The sequence below is a fragment of the Aptenodytes patagonicus genome, chromosome 5, assembly GCF_965638725.1.
Source record: "Aptenodytes patagonicus chromosome 5, bAptPat1.pri.cur, whole genome shotgun sequence".
NCBI classification, from domain to species: domain Eukaryota; kingdom Metazoa; phylum Chordata; class Aves; order Sphenisciformes; family Spheniscidae; genus Aptenodytes; species Aptenodytes patagonicus.
In genome coordinates, this window is record NC_134953.1 from 17,052,618 (window position 1) to 17,068,180 (window position 15,563).

Genomic DNA, 15,563 nt, shown 5'->3' on the forward strand with positions numbered 1-15,563 from the left:
AATGCTGCAGCCAGGACTTTAAGATTTGCTGCCTGCATGTGGGGCAATAAGCAAAGTGGAGACGCATGCCCAAGTCCCCCCTGCGAGCTGGGGTGCTTGGCCACAGGGTTCCCATGAGCAGAGCGGGTACCACCCTGGCTGACGAGCACCAGCCCGCTGTGTGGTCCCCGTGGGCTGCCGGGTCCCTGTGCCTCGCCTGGGCTCTGGACGATGGGGATGGGGCTCCGGGCTGCCGGGTGGGAGGCAGGCCAGGGGTGCCTGGAGCACACCGGGGGATGCGAAAGCTTTTGGCACTCTCCGAGGAGAGGTGGGAATGCTCTGCCTGCCGCCGCTCGGTTCGCAGGCTGTTTCTCCGGTCTCTGCCGGACCCCGGGGTGCCTCTGCCCACATGCTCCCCACTTGTGCGCCCCGGCATCCCGCAGCCATCTCACGGGGGGAGTCGGCTGCCCCGCGGACCGAGCCGGAGACCACCTTGCTACACGGCCGGGGCGGTGCAGAGCCCCGACGGCTCCGGGCGCCGGTGCCCTGCCCGGTCAGGACCGCTCCTACCCCCGCAGTCGCCGGTGCCGGGGGCGCGGGGAGGGGCGGCGGCGGCGGCGGCGGGGGGGGGGGGGCCGGCGGGGCGGGCAGGGCGGGAGGGAGGAGCCAGCGCGGAGGCTGTGCCTGGGCTGCGGGATGGGGCGGCAGTGAGGGCGGGCGGGTGTGCGCCGACGGGGCTCTCGCCCCGGAGCTAAGCCGTGCCGAGCCGTGCCGAGCCCAGCCTAACCCCGCTCCCCGGTGATGCGCAGCGGCCCCGCCGCCTAACCCCGCTGCCCGCTGCCATGGCGGCCCCCACCCCCGGGGGGGCGGCGGGGGTCCCGGCGGGGCTGCGGGCCGCCGCCTGGCTGCTGGCGTGCGCCGCGCTGTGCCGGGGCCGCGCCGCCGCCTGCCCGCCGCTCTGCGCCTGCAGCGGCACCACGGTGGACTGCCACGGCACGGCCCTGCGCGCCGTGCCCAAGAGCATCCCCCGCGGCACCGAGCGCCTGTGAGTACCGCCGGGCTTTGTCCGGCCCGGCGGGGGTGGGAGCGGCCGTCGCGGTTGGGTGTGCAACGGCTCGTGTCGGGGTGCGGGCGTGTGCAAGAGCCCGGCAGGGCGCTGGGGCCAAGTGCTTGTCCTGGGGGTGGGGGGGCGCGTTTAAAAGCGTGTGGGGAGTGCGTGCAAGTGCCCAGCGGAGCTGCGTGTGCAAGAGCCCAGCGGGGGGGATACATGTTTAAGAGCCTGTCAGGAGCGTGTGCAGGAAGGAGCCCGTCAGGGGATGCATGCGCACGAGTCTGTCCGTGGGGTGTGTGTGCAACAGCCTGTCTGGGGGTGTGTGCAAGTGTCCATCCAAGGGGGATGCATATGTCTGTTAAGGGGAGTACTTGTGCAAATGCCCGGGGGGGCACGTGCAGAAGCCTGCCCAAAAGATGCATGTGCAAGAACCTTTGGTGTGGTGGGCGCATGTGCAGCGTCCCGTTCAGCCGGGGCGTTGCGTGTGCAGGAGCCTCTTGGGTGGGTGCATGTGCATCATCCCCTCCATGAGGGGGGTGCACGGTGGGGAACGGTGTGTGTGTGCAAGAGCCCGCTGGGGCAGGGTGTGTGTGCAACCATTCGTCTGTGGGAGGGGTGTGCAAGGAGTCCTGCATGTGCAAGAGCCCGTGTGTGTGCAAGCAGGGGGAGCCGGGTTGGGATTAGAACTGTGCCTGAGGGCGTGGGTTGCTCCAGGGGGGCATTTGCACTGGGGCGGCCCAGAATGGGCTGCATGTGTGGGGCTGCGTGCCCCATGGCACCCACACACAGGTGTGTGGCTGCTTCTGCTATGACTTGTCATGGGGCACCCACACAGCCGGAGGGGTTGCCTGCAGGTCCCCGCCACCCCGAGCCCCTACCCATGCTGGGCACCTCTTTGTCCCCAGGGAGCCCTCCTGGGGGTGTTGTGCTGGGGATCAGGCCCCGTTCCCGTCATCTCCCCTTGGGACCCCCCCCCGGTGTGACCAGCCTACAGCTGTGCACACGCTCACCCAGCCCTGCCAGTCTCCTGTGCCCGCATCTCCCTGCTGATCAAAGCCCCTGCCACATCCCCAGGGGCACCGGGGGCGGTCCCTGGGTCTCTTGGCTGGACCCCATAAGGAAAGCTTTTCTCCCACGGAGCATAGTCACAGTCCAGCCGGCTGCGGAGGTCCTGCAGTGCCTGCTGAGCTCCCCTGAGCAGGGTGTCCCTTTGCCGCTGCGCCCGGCTGGGCAGGTCTCTGTGCTCAGGGGCCCTGCGGCTGTAGCGGGTCCCCGCTCCGGGGAGAGGGGCATGAGATGAATGTGTCCAACCTGCTGCTGATGGCAGGTTCCCAGTGTGCAGGTGTCCCCAGTCCCGGCAGGAGAGCAGGGCTGTCCCCTCCTTCTCCCCTCCACTCAGGGGCAGTGGGTGCCCCGTCCCACGGGCTGTTTCTGGGCACAGTAGTCCCCCCCCCAGCTCCAGCCGTGGGGCCAGGCTGCCCCGACATCCCCCTTGCAGCACAGGGAAGTGTCGGGCTGCTGTCTCCTCAGGGCAGGATGCGTCCCGGGACAGCCACACACACGGGGCTCCTCCTGTCCCTGTGCTGCGCTGCCTCCAGTTACTGGAGTGAATGTCCCCTTTGCCTGCAGCTGGGGAGAGACCCCACAGGCAGGGACTGCAGGCAGCCTGGCAGCCGCCAAGGCTGCACCCAGTGTGCAGCGCTGGGAGCTCTGCGGGACACTGCTTTAGTGGAGTTTTCCCCCGCCGTAATTACCCTCATACAAGTGATTATTACCGAGCGCAGCAACCAGGCTGCTGCAAGCTGCAGTCCCATAGAGCCAGCCAGTCTGTGAGCTCCGAGACAGGATCCCCCTTTCCTCTGTGCCCAGGGCCGGGGGGGAGGTTTGCGCGCAGCCGCTCCTGCCTGCGCCAGCCCTTTCTGCCCCTCGGGGAGCTCAGTGGGCTCCGCAGCATCTGCTCTCCACGCACCCGGGTCGGGGGTGCTGGGGGAATGTGGGCAGCGAGCCTCTGCCTCTGCCTACCTCAGACGAAACGATGCTGGAGTGGGCCGACGGAGGATGCCCTTGGGTGGGTGTCTCGCTCCTGCCCCGCAGGGCATCTCTCCCCCTCTGGCAGCGGGTCCTGCTTGCTGTCTCCTGTTCTGCCTCCACTGACCTGGTCCTCCGTGGCCGTCACTGTTTGGCGGCATTGGGTTTTCTGTATATTCATGCAGCTGCCGGTGCTGGATCTGTGTTGAGCTAGACATGCTGCTCTCTCGTGGGTGTTGTCTGCTGGATAACTACTTCCCACTGCGTTGCATGCCCTTGCAGGTGCTTGAGGGTGTCTGTGCAGAGCAGGTCTATCTTCGAGCAGTGAATTCCTGCTGTAACAGATCGTAAGTGAGTTTGAGTTCCCTGTAAAGAGGCTGCAACCTCGCAGGCTCCAACTTCTCGCCGCTTGATGGAGCGGGGTCAGCTAGCAACCGCAGGGGAGCCTGCAGCAGGTTCTGTGCTCGGGACTCGCTGTCTCCAGGGGCTGGCTTTCTTTGGGAAGCCAGCAAGCCCTTACTGGTGCCCTCCACTGCCTGCTTCTTTTTCCAAGCCCCGGGATGTGCAGCGTAAGCGATGCCGACCTCGCTGTGCGTCCCACAGTGCAGGTGAGCAGTGGTGTCCCTGCTGTCGTGTTGCCTGCCTGTTGCATGCCCACAGCCTTGCAGGGCAGCCCAGCGCAGTGTTTGGAGGCTCCAGGCTTTCTGCAGCCTCCCAGCTGGCTGAGCCCCATGGTGGCATGGGTCAAACCCCTGGACAGAGCAGTGCTGCCACTGCAGCCACGCGTGCTGGCACTGCCAAAGCCGTCACGGGGACTCAGACAGCAGTGTCCTGTGGTGAGGTCTGAGCTCCATCGCTTTTGAAACACACCCTTTTCCTTTGAAGAAGAGGGAATTATTTGCTTTGCAGAGTCACTGCAACTTTGGGGAATCACAGGCTGGGGAGAAATTGTCTTGCCTGCTGCTTGAAGGTTTTCCATGATGTCTGCCCGGTGACAGTGCCATGCTGTTGGTGCAGGGTAAGGGCTGGAGATGTGTCCAGGAAGGAGCATGAGTGGTGGCTGCATGGGGGGACAGGGGACCCCTCTTTCCTTGCACCAGGGCACAGCTCATTGCTCCCTAAGTGCCTTCTAGTCTGCAACCTGACGTAAACACCAAGCAGTGCCTCCCCCCTGACCTGGATCAGGCACCGAGTGGAGAGGCTTATGCTGCAGCAAGGGGGGAAGCAGCAAAGTCTCTGGGTCCTTTGCACGGCTGCCTGTGCTCCTGCCTACGCCTCTGGCAAGCACGATAGAGCAGGTCCTGGAGGCATCGTAGGCAGGACGGGGCGATAATCCTCCAGCACTACCGTGTTATCTGCTCCCAGGAGTCCCTCGGGTCTCAGCTGCCGGAGGAGAGCTGTGGGAGAAGGGCACAGTTCCCTTTCCCATTTGCTTGCTTTTCTTTCTTTCCTTGAAAGTGCCTCTGAAGAGCAGACTGCCCTGTTGGGGAGCTGGGTCACTCTCCCCGTGCCAGCAGGATCAGTGCAAATTCATCACATGCCGTCAAATGGCTGCTTCCAGCCCAGCTCTTTGCTCGTGGGGGTTGAATTGAGCCTCATGGCATTGCACTTGCTCCTGTTTTTTTAAGTTTTCAGCTGACAGCTGAAAATTGCCCCACTCACCCCTTTCGCCTCCTCTCTGGTGGGCTGAACATCCCCATCTCACTGTTGGCTGTGCCGTGCCCCTCTCCCCCCCGCATGGGGGGCAGCAGAGCTGGGTTTGGGAGTCCCCATCACTGCATCCCCCTTGGCTTCCTCTTCTCCCTCCCAGGGTCCCTGGCCTCAGCATTGCATGGGGCTCCCATTTGCCTTGTTCCCCCAACTTGGGATTTGCCTGTGCTGAAATGGGCCCCATCCAGACTGCAGCCAGCTCTGCCGTCTCCCCTGTCTGCGTGTTCTTCTACCCACCTTGTTGGTGGAGGGAAGGGGTGCTGAGCTCCAACCCTTGGTTACAGGAGCTCAATGCCAGGGCGGCTGCACCTGAGGTGCGCTCGTGCACTGCCTAACCGTCCCCTGCCGAAATTACAGCAGCGAGCTCTTGTTCAGCGCGTGTTTAATTCATGCACGCGTATCTCCCTCTAGCCGGTTAATCAAAATGTCTTGCAGCGGCAAGGCCAGTGTATCGCAGCAGCGCTCATGTATTCAACACCAGTCGTTGCGCTGTGTCTCCTTCGGGTGCTTTAGGGAACGTTAATTCTTAGGAAGCACCTTGGGGGGGTCAACCTCTCTCTTTCCTGGGGTGCCCAGGCAAGTTTTTGTGTTGCAGCTGAGCAGGCTGGTTGCAGGGGCAGCGAGGGAGCGCACAGGCTCTGCAGAGCTCTGGGGTGGGATGCAGGACCAATTTCCAGCCAGGGCAGTGCTTGGCTGGCCCCGCTGCCCTCGGCTTTCAGGAGAGCCAGTGCTGGGCGCTGGGAGGATGCGAGCTGCCTGGGGAAGGCAGCCTGCTCAGCCCGCTGCAGTGGCTTCCTTGGGAGCCTTCCTGGACAGAGGAAATTTGCAATTCTATTCCAATTTCTCCCTTCAGCTACGTCCAAGGCAGATGCTGTCTATATATCGCCATGGTAACGCTGTGTTCTCGCTCTCCGTGGAATTGCATGCTGGAAAAATATTAGTTTAAAAAACTATGTCGTGTTTGTATTGACTGGAGCTGAGGCTGATAGCGGAGGATCTATTGTCCCCTGGTTGGGAAAAGTCACCGGTAACAGGCAATAAAGCCAGGCGGATTGGCCTCTGGTGACCACTTCTCACCCCACACGGCAATTGCTTCCCTATAAACCCTTCCCTGGCTCTGTTTTATTGCATCCTTTAAAATAGATATTTTTGCCTTAAATGTGCTGCCACTTTGCTCCTCCGGGGTGATGCATTGTGCCGCTGGCAATTCCTCGCTGCTGAGGTGGGAGCGAGGAGGGGGAATTGTTCCTGGCTTTAATTGCGGGTCTCTTGTGTGCACCTTCAGACACCGTTGCTGCTGCTGCTGCTGTGTGCTGGGCACGGCGGCAGCAGTGCCGGTGCAGGATAGCACCCCGTGCACATGCATGCACAGAAACCGTCTAGCTGGCTCATTACGGGACGTGCATTTGCTTTGAGTTTCATGCTCCCCTACTTCATTGTTTCCTGCCAGATCTCTGGCCAGCAGAAGAGCAAAGCAGCTATAAAATGCAAAGGATGCTCGAGAGACCCCCGTGGGGGAGCAGAGCCCGCAGCTCGGGGGAACAGAGGGGACTCGGGGTGCCACCGAGGCGGTGCAGGCAGGGAAAGGGTGTCCTGTCCAGGGAAAGGTGTACGAGCCCATGACTCCACGTTGAGAGGGGCTTTTCCTCCATCCTTGCTCTGGTTTGCTCCCCAGGGAGCCGGCGCAGGTGGGCGAGGCGAGCGCTGGAGCAGGACGTGTGCATGCAAGGAGGGCGAAGTGGGCAACCAAGGAGCCTGTCTTTGTCTCGCATCCGAGTCCTTCATGGTTCCCTGCCCGCTCCAGAGGTACTTAGTGCCGTGGACTCATCCCCTTTCTCTTTATTGCTACTGAAATAACCTTTCATAAAACCTGAAAGGCAAAGAGATGTTTCTGTGTGTGTTTTTTCTGAAATGCAATAAAAACCAGTTGTGCGTTAGCAAATGGCCCCATCCTGGGGGATGTCAGACCCAGATCACTGCTCCCCGGCAGGCTTCCAGCATGAGTAGCTCCAAGGCCAGCTCTGGCGGCTGGCCCCTGTCCTCTGTCCCCGCTCGGGGGACAGCCAGGGATGGCTGCAGTGGTGGCAGCAGCGAGTGGAGGTTTTCCTGCTGTACAGCACCAGGCTGCAATTAGCAATGTAGGCAGCGAGAGGGGATGGTTTGCAGCCTGGTCATTAGGGTTGTGGCACTGCTGGAAGCAGGAAGGGAATGAGGTGGGACAGAGGGAACCTCTCCGGGGTGTTGATGCAGGGTCGGTCCCAGGCCGTCACCTCCAGGACCATCTCAGGCCTCCCTGCCACATACAAGCTCTGAAGCTGTGCTAAGTATCTGCTTTCCTGGCGTGCATTTTGGATGCACTTGCTGCTCAAAATAGCAGAGGCAAGTGTCCTATGGGGGAGAGAGGCTACTAGGAGGAGGAAGATCAGAAAAAAGAGAAGATTAATTTTTCAAGCAATGCAGCCGAGGAGCAGCCCTGGGTACCAAGAGTGGGAGAGATGCAAGCTCCTGGCCCTGGGTATTTCTCAGTAGGAGGAAGCCCCAGCTCCAAAATGGGATGCTCCAGGAGACCCAGCTGGTCTGGGGTTGAGCAGGCACCCATAACCAAGCAGCTCGGGTGCATTTGTCCTCCCGTCCCTGCTGCGAGCTGCTGCGAGCTGCTGCGGGAGGGATGAGCAAAAGGGAGTTGCTGAGGAAGATGTAGGCTGGATTGGACCTTGATCTGCTCAGTGGCAGGATGAAGCCTGAGGGCTGGGCTGCCTCCCCTGCCTTGAGAAGCAGAGGAGCCACGGGAGCAGTGATACTCCTCACCAGGCTAGTCAGCACAGCACAAAAAGCCCAATTTTGAGGGTATCCAGGTAAATCTGAGCCTCAGTTTCCCCATTTATGAAACAGAAACGACCTGCTGCCTTTTCTCTCTTGCACTGGGGTTGAGCGAGGTTATTTATTTATTTTTAACCTGAAGGTGACATGCCACAATGCTGCGTGGGTGTAAAGCACTCCCTGACTGTGAGCAGCTAATGGCTGTGGCATGAAAACCCCAGAGAGAAGTTAGGAAGAACAGAAAGCCTTCTGGATCCTCACTGTTACTCGCAGGGTCGATGCTGTTTGTAACGCTTAAAAATTTATTGTGGTGCTAACCTGCTTTAGTACCTTGTAAAAGCTTACAGAGCCTCCTGTGCTCTCGGGGCCAATGCCGTGCTTGGGGTTGGGTTCCCCTTCGGCTAAGGGCAGTTATTCTGAGGTGAGCCCAAATAGCTGCTCTTGGAGCTCTCCTCTTTGGGCATCACCCTGCAAGCATCTGGTAGGGGGGGTGCTGGCAAGGCGTTCGCCCTGGGGTGTATGCCACCCTTAAAGGGACTTCGATGAACCCCGTGGGCACCCTTGCTCTTCCTTGAGGGGTCTGGTCAGGACAGGGATGGGAAGGAAAAGGAGGAGAAGGTGCTGAGCCCCTTGTGCAGCTGTGTCAGCCCAGGGCGTGGGTGCCCAGTGCCTCCTCCTCGAGCAGCGGGCAGCAGCACCCTGTACCCCCCTTGTACTTTGGAGTGGATGGGGTTAGCACCCAGCCGTGCCCCCATGGGCTGCAGGGAGCTGGCGGATGCGGTGAGCATCCCTCCGTGCTGGCGCTGGAGGAGAGCAGCTCTCCTGGGACTGGGAAGGGCTCTTCCCTGCCTCTGGCTGCTTGGGCAGCTCAGCGAACCTGTGCTGGGGCTTCATTACATTCAAGCAGCCAGGTGAAATCTTGAGAAGACTTGAAAGATGCAATAAAAGTATAGGATGAAAGGTTGCAGCTGCTCTGTCCCGCAGTGCTGAGTGCAGGGGTCAGTCCCGGGTCTGAGCCTCGTCCGTGTTTCCATTAGCAGTCTGCATGATGGGACACGAGCTGCTTATGACATTTGCAGATGCCACCAGGCTGGGAGAGATGCAAGAGGGCTGGAGGGCAGGCTGAGATTTCAAAGTGGGCTTGGCGAACAGGAGGAATGGGCTGACAGAAAAGATGCTGTTGCCTGGCGACTCAAGGAAGGTGTTTGGTGGAAGGGGATCACCAACAGCACAGATGTGGGATGGGAGCATGAACTGAGCGGGTCCTGCCCCTGCAAGGCAGAGGGACCCTGAGGGAGGGCTCAGGGTTCTGACTGTGGGGCTGGGGGCTTGTTGGGGGAACGGGGCTGGGAGAGGGGACCTCTTGCGTGGGCAAGGGAGCAGCCTGGTCTCTGCACCGTGGTGACTGGGGCAGGCAGGGGTGGGGTTCATCTGCAGTGAGAGGGGTTCAGGTCAGAGTTTTGGAAATGGTCCTTGAGGCAGGAGCAGTGACTTGCTGGAATAGGGCACAGGGGAGTGTCAGTCCCCATCCCTGAAGAAGTCGCGTACGCGTCTGTCAGGATTGATGGAGGGCTGCAGAGATACTGCTGTGGGGTGCGTGACCTTGCAGCCTTCATTTCTGTGCTTCTCTGATTATTATCTGGCACTGCCGGCTCCAGCTGGGGTCAGGGCTTTGGGATGAGGGCTACAGAGCCGCTGGGAGGGGAGCCGAGTCCCTAAGGGCTGGTGCTCTGAGCCAAGGGCAGAAATGGCAGGGCGATGAGGACCATGTATGCATCACACCAACGAAGCAACTGCCGGCCTCTCTGGGTGACGGGGCAGTGGTGGCCCTTGGAGCGGGGACCGCGGGAGCGTAGCTGGCTGCAGGCATTGCTGGCACGGACCCTTCTCCACCAGCCCCTGCAGTCACCACCCGGGCGCTGCGGGTACCCACTCTGTGCTGGCGCTGACAGGGCCAGGACATATTTCTCCGCTTGCGGGTGCAAATGCAGGGTTTTGTGTCGCAGACTTTCCCTCTGCCTTCTTAAAAGCTGGAGTCTGGGGAGCGCGGCAGTTAGGATTTCTGCCTTGGTGGGAAAGCAGAGCTGAGCTGAGCACAAGGACAGGAGTCACATGTGTGCCGAATAGCTGATGCTTTGCACCGGAGTACGGATAGTGGGATTGCGCTGTCTGCTCCTTCCCCTTCCTGCTCCTGATAAATCAGTGCCCAGGGAAATATCACTCATGTTGGCTGTATTTAATAAATTACCTCTCAGCATTTGCACTCTCTGAGGTTGTTACTGAGTTAGTGTAGCTCCAAACCCTGCAAAGGGAAAAGACGCATCAGACCCCCTGGGAGTGGAATAAGCCATCCAAAGCTAGAAACCAAATATAAACTCAGACTATGCAAATCCAGTCTAACGAACCCTGCTGCAACACAGACATCCCATCTGGGAGTGGGATGATCCACAAGCAACATAGCAAAGGGACTGCTTGTTTTAATGACTTTCTTCCCAGGGAGAAATGGGAGGGGGGATCTGAAACTTGAAGGTTGCAAATAAAAATTCGCTGCCTCTCCAGTGGCAGTGTGAGGTTTGGGGTGCTGGGAGGCAGAGGAGGGCAGCCTGGGTGAACATGATGATGCTTTCTGGCATTAAACCGTATGGATTAATGGCAAAGGAGCACACCCCGCATCTCTGCTTTCACATCACAGCCCAGAAATGCAACCAATCTGCCAGGCAGCTCCCCAGACACATCAGTCCTTATCGAAGCTCTGCTGCACGGGGCAGGGTGTTTCGCTTCACTAGGAAAGGGCACGGAGGCAGCGGGTGAGCAGCTGAGCAGCGGGGATCCGGCTTTCTGGCCACAGCAGACTGTAATTTATCTCCATGAGGAACTGAAGGGGATTTAGAGGGGAAAAAATGGCATGAAGTTAAATAGCAGTGTTGCCTTGGCATCCTTACAAATAAGCTTTACCTGCTGTTCGTTCCCATCTTGGTTGCAAAGGCCATCATTTACCCAAACAAAGGCAAAGGGGGATGCTGAGAGCAGTTGTCAGGGAGCATGCAGGGCCAGTCCCCAAGGGAGTGGGGCTGTGAAGAGGCCCTGGGACATTGCCCTGCTCGGGGATCACCACCAGACCCAGTTCTGGAGCACCCTGAGGATGCTCAGTGAGCACACAGGGAGTGGAGGCTGGTGTGCGCTGGGTGGGCAGCACAGTTGCCCCCCAGGGTGGCATGTCCTCAGACACTGCCCCAGGGCAATGCATCCTGCATGTGCCTCCTTGTGCTGAAAAGTCTTTGGTTTCAGGCTGCGCTATCCCAGAAGGTGCCTGGGAGAGAGGGCAGAGCCTGGTTTTGGCACGTGGAGGGACTGGCCGTGTCCAGTCCATGGCTCTTTGGTGTTTCCGCATGTCTCTGCGCTGCTTTGCCTGTGCTCTGCCTCTGGCTAAGGCTCTGGGGTGCTGGTGCTCAGAGGACCCCAGAGGTGTCCAAGCCCTCCTTGGGCTTTGCAGGCTGAGGTATAAGTCTTGGCTTTCAGATTGAGCAGTTTTAAAATCAAGCCTCTCTGCTCTCTCTGCAGTACTGGAGATTTCCTAACTTCCACTTACACATTGCAGCCAGAGTAATGTTAGGTATGTTTAAAAGACGGCGACATGGGAGTGCTGCCGGGGACGCTCCCTCGTCAGGAGCTCGGATGGGCGCCATTACCTCCAGCTTGGCCTCCAGCCTGGCCCTGGGGAGCTTCCCAGGCAATCTGCTTTGGCAAGGACCCTTTAGGGCATTTGGAGAAAATCACTCCTGAAGCTGGGGTTTCTCCCTGCCCTTAGCTGGCCCCAAAGCTGTGGTCCATCAGGAGGTGGGCACACACATCTGCACGTACTGAGCCACCCCTCCTGCGGTGACAGATGTCCCTAAAATGCATGACCCACCCCAGCGCCTCGTGCCCGGGACTTAGAGCCTGGCCGTGGGTTTTGCTCCCGGGAGGGGGGCAGGACTGAGCCCCGCAGGGTGCAACCTTGCCGGTTGGAGCCCCATCCCCGGGAGCCAGATGTGCACGCTGCACGCTGGCGAGTGTGGGTTTCAGTTTAATCGCAGGGGCTGGGGAACCTCTATTCATTCCCCGCTTGCATTCATCTGTGTCCTAGTAACGTGCTCTCCCCACCTCCTTCCCAACACAGGCACACACGGCTGGATAATGGCAGGAGCCCGGCAATCTCAGGGGCTGAATAGCGGTGTAATTATGAGGCTATAATGGCGAGCTGGAACTCATTAGCCATTATCAGCCGTTTCAGCAGGACAATGGCAGCACCCCGGGGTGCGCGGCTGTGCTGGCTGTACCCGGCGGCCATACACACTGCTCGGCGGCTCCGGGGCCAGCCCGCCGCTGACCTCGGCCCCTCGCACGGCCACAGAGCCTGGTGGAAGGAGGCTTTGGCTCTGGATGGAAATGCTGGACTTTGTATTCAGCCCCTCGTGTGATGTGGGGCATTCCTGCTCCCCAGTCCCGCTGGGGACTGGGGTCCTGCCCAGGCACCACAGCCTGCTCTGGGGTGGCACCCTCCTGCCTCTCCCCAGCCCTGGCTCCAGCAGCTCGTCCTTCCCTTGACTGCCTCCCCCTCCTGTAGTTTATTTGTTTCCTCTTTATTTCTGTGTCTGCATTCAGTGTGGGCAGCGGGTCTCCAGCATGGGAGCCCTCCCTGGACCGTGCATTTGCGTGGGCATCCTCCATCCCCAGGGCATGCCGTGGGCAGATTGGCCTCATGGCAAGGAGCAAACACGGCCATGCTCTGTGCTGCCAAGGGGGGAGGCTCTCTCCTGCCCGTGCGGTGCTGTGCAGGGAACCCCAGCCCTGCAGGCTGTGAGTCCCAGGGCTGACGGTCCCTGTCTTTCCCTGCAGTGCTCACAGCCCATAATGCAGAAAGGCACTGCAAAGCTGAGACTGCGAGGCGAAAACCTCTGCAGCTCCCGGCTCAATATATTTTAAAGCAAGATAATGCTAGCAGGGGCACGCTAGAGAGCGTGGTGGGGGAGAGCCGGGGAGGCGTAGCCGGCAGGCTGGGAGCAGAGCCCCTGCTACATGTGGGTCTGGCAGTGGGGCACACCTTGCCCGGGTGCTGAGCAGAGCCTGGGCAGGACAGGAGCCATGGGGTGGGTGCAGGCACCCCACAGGCAACCCCCCACCCTTATTTCCACCAGCAGGGTGACCAAAGTAGGATGGCGTCTTCCCTCTGGCTGGGGTGCCTGTCCCTGTGCTCGCCCAGGGCTTTTGCATGTGGGAGCAATGCCAGGAGAAACAGCTGGTCCCATGCAAGTGTCTCTTGAAGTGTGGTTTATTCTCCAGGCAGATGTTTCAGAGGTGGCACAGGGCAGAGGAAGGTGTGAGGTGTTGAGCACCGAACCAGACGTGATGCATGTGGGTGACCTGCAGCTGGGTGTTCGGAGGGGTCCTGCTTTTCTGGGGGGCAGTTGTTTGCTTTCTTATTACCCCTGCCCTCTCTAAGTGGCTCTGTGTGTTTGGGATGACCTTACCAGGTGTTTGCTGCATTTCCAGAGTGGGGTGATGTGCATCCAGCCAGGCGGCTGCTGGCATTGCTGGGCTGCTTACTGCATTGCTGATGGCTCTGGGGCTTCTGTCCCAAGGGGAGCATCCAGTGTGGGGACACAGAGCTGGGGGGAGCTAGGCAGCCCCTGCCCATTGCTGCTTTTTGAAAGATGCCAGCTTACACACTCCTGGCCAGCCAGATTTCTGTGTGCCCAGCACTGCTGGCCGTTGAGGATGAGGGTCCTCTCTGGGAGCTGGTGACCAGCCCTGCTGTTCCCAGCAGGGAGCACAGAAACACAGTGGCTACTGCTGTCCTTTGGGTCTTGCCTGCCCTTTTTGGGGAGCCACTGGGGAGCCCCAGTGCCTGGCCGCCTCCTGAGTGCTTCCCTGCTGATCTCCACTTCTTCTCTTTGCAGGGAGCTCAATGGCAACAACATCACGCGGATCAACAAGAACGACTTTGCCGGGCTGAAGCAGCTCCGTGTCCTGTGAGTTCCCGGCAAGGGGCCGGCTGCCCCAGCCTTGGCGGGCACCATGCTCAGCTTGTGACACCTCCTGGGGCTGGTAGAGATGATGCTGAGCCCTTTGGTGGGCATCTGCTGGCAGGGCTGGAGGGCATCTGTGTTGGGCTGAGCATGGTGGGCTTCCAGCTGGGAGGGAGTGGGGAGAGAGAAGCCGCGTTGTGTTGAGGGGATAGTGGGAGCGAGGTGGCCCTGGGTCCAGAAGAACACTGGGGACCCCGCCAGTGAGACTGGCGGCTGGGGACCACCTTTCCGGAAAGCTGACCCCTTCTCTCCACAGGCAGCTGATGGAAAACCAGATCAGCATGGTGGAGCGTGGGGCGTTTGATGACATGAAGGAGCTGGAGCGGCTGTGAGTGCCTGGGTGCAGAGGCGGGTTGGCAGGGGGCCGCCAGGTTTACTCTCAGAGACCATCCTTTCATTTTTGCCTTAAACCATAATATATCAGTGCTGCCTGACTTCAGACAGCTTCTCTGCTGCATGGCGGTGGTATTTTACAGTGTGGGAAGCAAACCTATTTCTGTTTCTATAGATCTTAAAGTCCTTTCAGATGCTTTTGTGGTGAGGGGCAGGTTAAACACAAATCAGTCTCACTGTTATCAGCTGTGTCCTGTGTGTTAGCGAGGGAGCCGTAAGTTCCAGTCCAGTACTCAGTAAAATAGCTCAGCAGTTTAAAAATCCTGAGCTGCTCACGCAAATATGAGGAGCTGAGTGAGCAGGAGGTTAACAGCGCAGTTAAGCAGCAATCAGCTGCTAACAGCTTGGAGCCCTGTCTGCATGTAATTACAATATTGTGAGTAAGTCTATTAATGCCCTGTTGGTTGCCCCCGCCTGGGAGTGCCGTGAGCGGGACAGGGGTGTCCTCGCCAGGTGGGATGCTCTGCTCTAATGGCCCCTCCGAATGAGCCAAAGCACCCCAGCTGTGCCTGGAGCTGCCAGATGGGTTGTGGGGGGGGGTGATTGCTTTGCCCCCAAAACCCTGACCCTTTCCTCCTTCCCTGCAGACGGCTGAACCGCAACCAGCTGCACACCCTGCCCGAGCTCCTCTTCCAGAACAACCAGGCGCTGTCAAGGCTGTAAGTACCCTCTGTGCCGGTGGGGCTCCCCTGCCCAGCCGTGGCGCGGGCTCACTTGCGGGGCTGCTCGGGCCTGCCATGGGGTTTGGAGGGGCACTGACGTCCCGGGAGGGTGCTGCTTCTGGGGGGTTGTGCTGGTGATTACTGGTGTCTTGTCCCAGTGAGCGCCTGGCACGTGGCAGGGGAATGCACCCTGTTTCTGAGTGACCCGAGCATGCAGCATGGCGGTGAATCGACTTTGCCTTGCAGAAGACCTGAGACCAGAGCTGTTAAAGACTGCGTTAAACATCCTTGCAGTGCATGGGGATGTGGAAGGAGGTGCTGGCGGTTTGGGCTGGCGACGCCGAGCTGGGCTGTGCCTGCACAGTGCCAGTTGCAGAGGTGGTGCGAGCCCTGCAGCCTCCTCTCTGGGTGCAGGTCACGGACTCTGGAGCGGGGTGCCCTTATGCCCTTGACCGGGTTGTCATGAAGGGAGGGTGAAAGAGGATGTCCCCAAGGGAGTCGCATCCTGCCCAGAGACCTCCGCAGGGCACAGAGAGCACCACGGCCCTGCTCAAGAGCTGCCTTTCTGCTGGTGTCTGGAGCAGCCTGGGGAAGGAGGGGGAAGCCCTCCCCAGGGCAGATCCAGCCCCTCATGCCTGCTGCCCCCCCGCCGCACAGCTCTGCCTGCCCCCGTCCCTGCCAGTCCCTCTGCACCCACAGAAATACCCCCAGGGACTGTCTCTTGTTGTGCAAGCCCCAGCTCTGCAGACCCCTCTGCTCCTCCTCCCTCCATGCAGCAGCAGGCTGCCTGGGGAGGGCTGCTGGGATTTTGATAAATATTCTCTTTTCCATATTGGCTTTCCCTTGCCTGGG

The 15,563-nt window shown here is 60.0% G+C and overlaps 1 protein-coding gene across 1 annotated transcript in view; it reads left to right on the forward strand.

Moving 5' to 3' along the window:
* Positions 1–821: 821 nt before the first annotated feature.
* Positions 822–15,563, forward strand: part of SLIT1 (slit guidance ligand 1) — a 64,173-nt gene continuing 49,431 nt past the window's right edge. Inside the window, exons 1-4 of the mRNA XM_076338873.1 lie at positions 822–1,024; positions 13,528–13,599; positions 13,913–13,984; positions 14,637–14,708. Coding sequence (XP_076194988.1) covers positions 822–1,024; positions 13,528–13,599; positions 13,913–13,984; positions 14,637–14,708 — 419 coding nt within the window. The remainder of the gene's footprint in view (positions 1,025–13,527; positions 13,600–13,912; positions 13,985–14,636; positions 14,709–15,563) is intronic.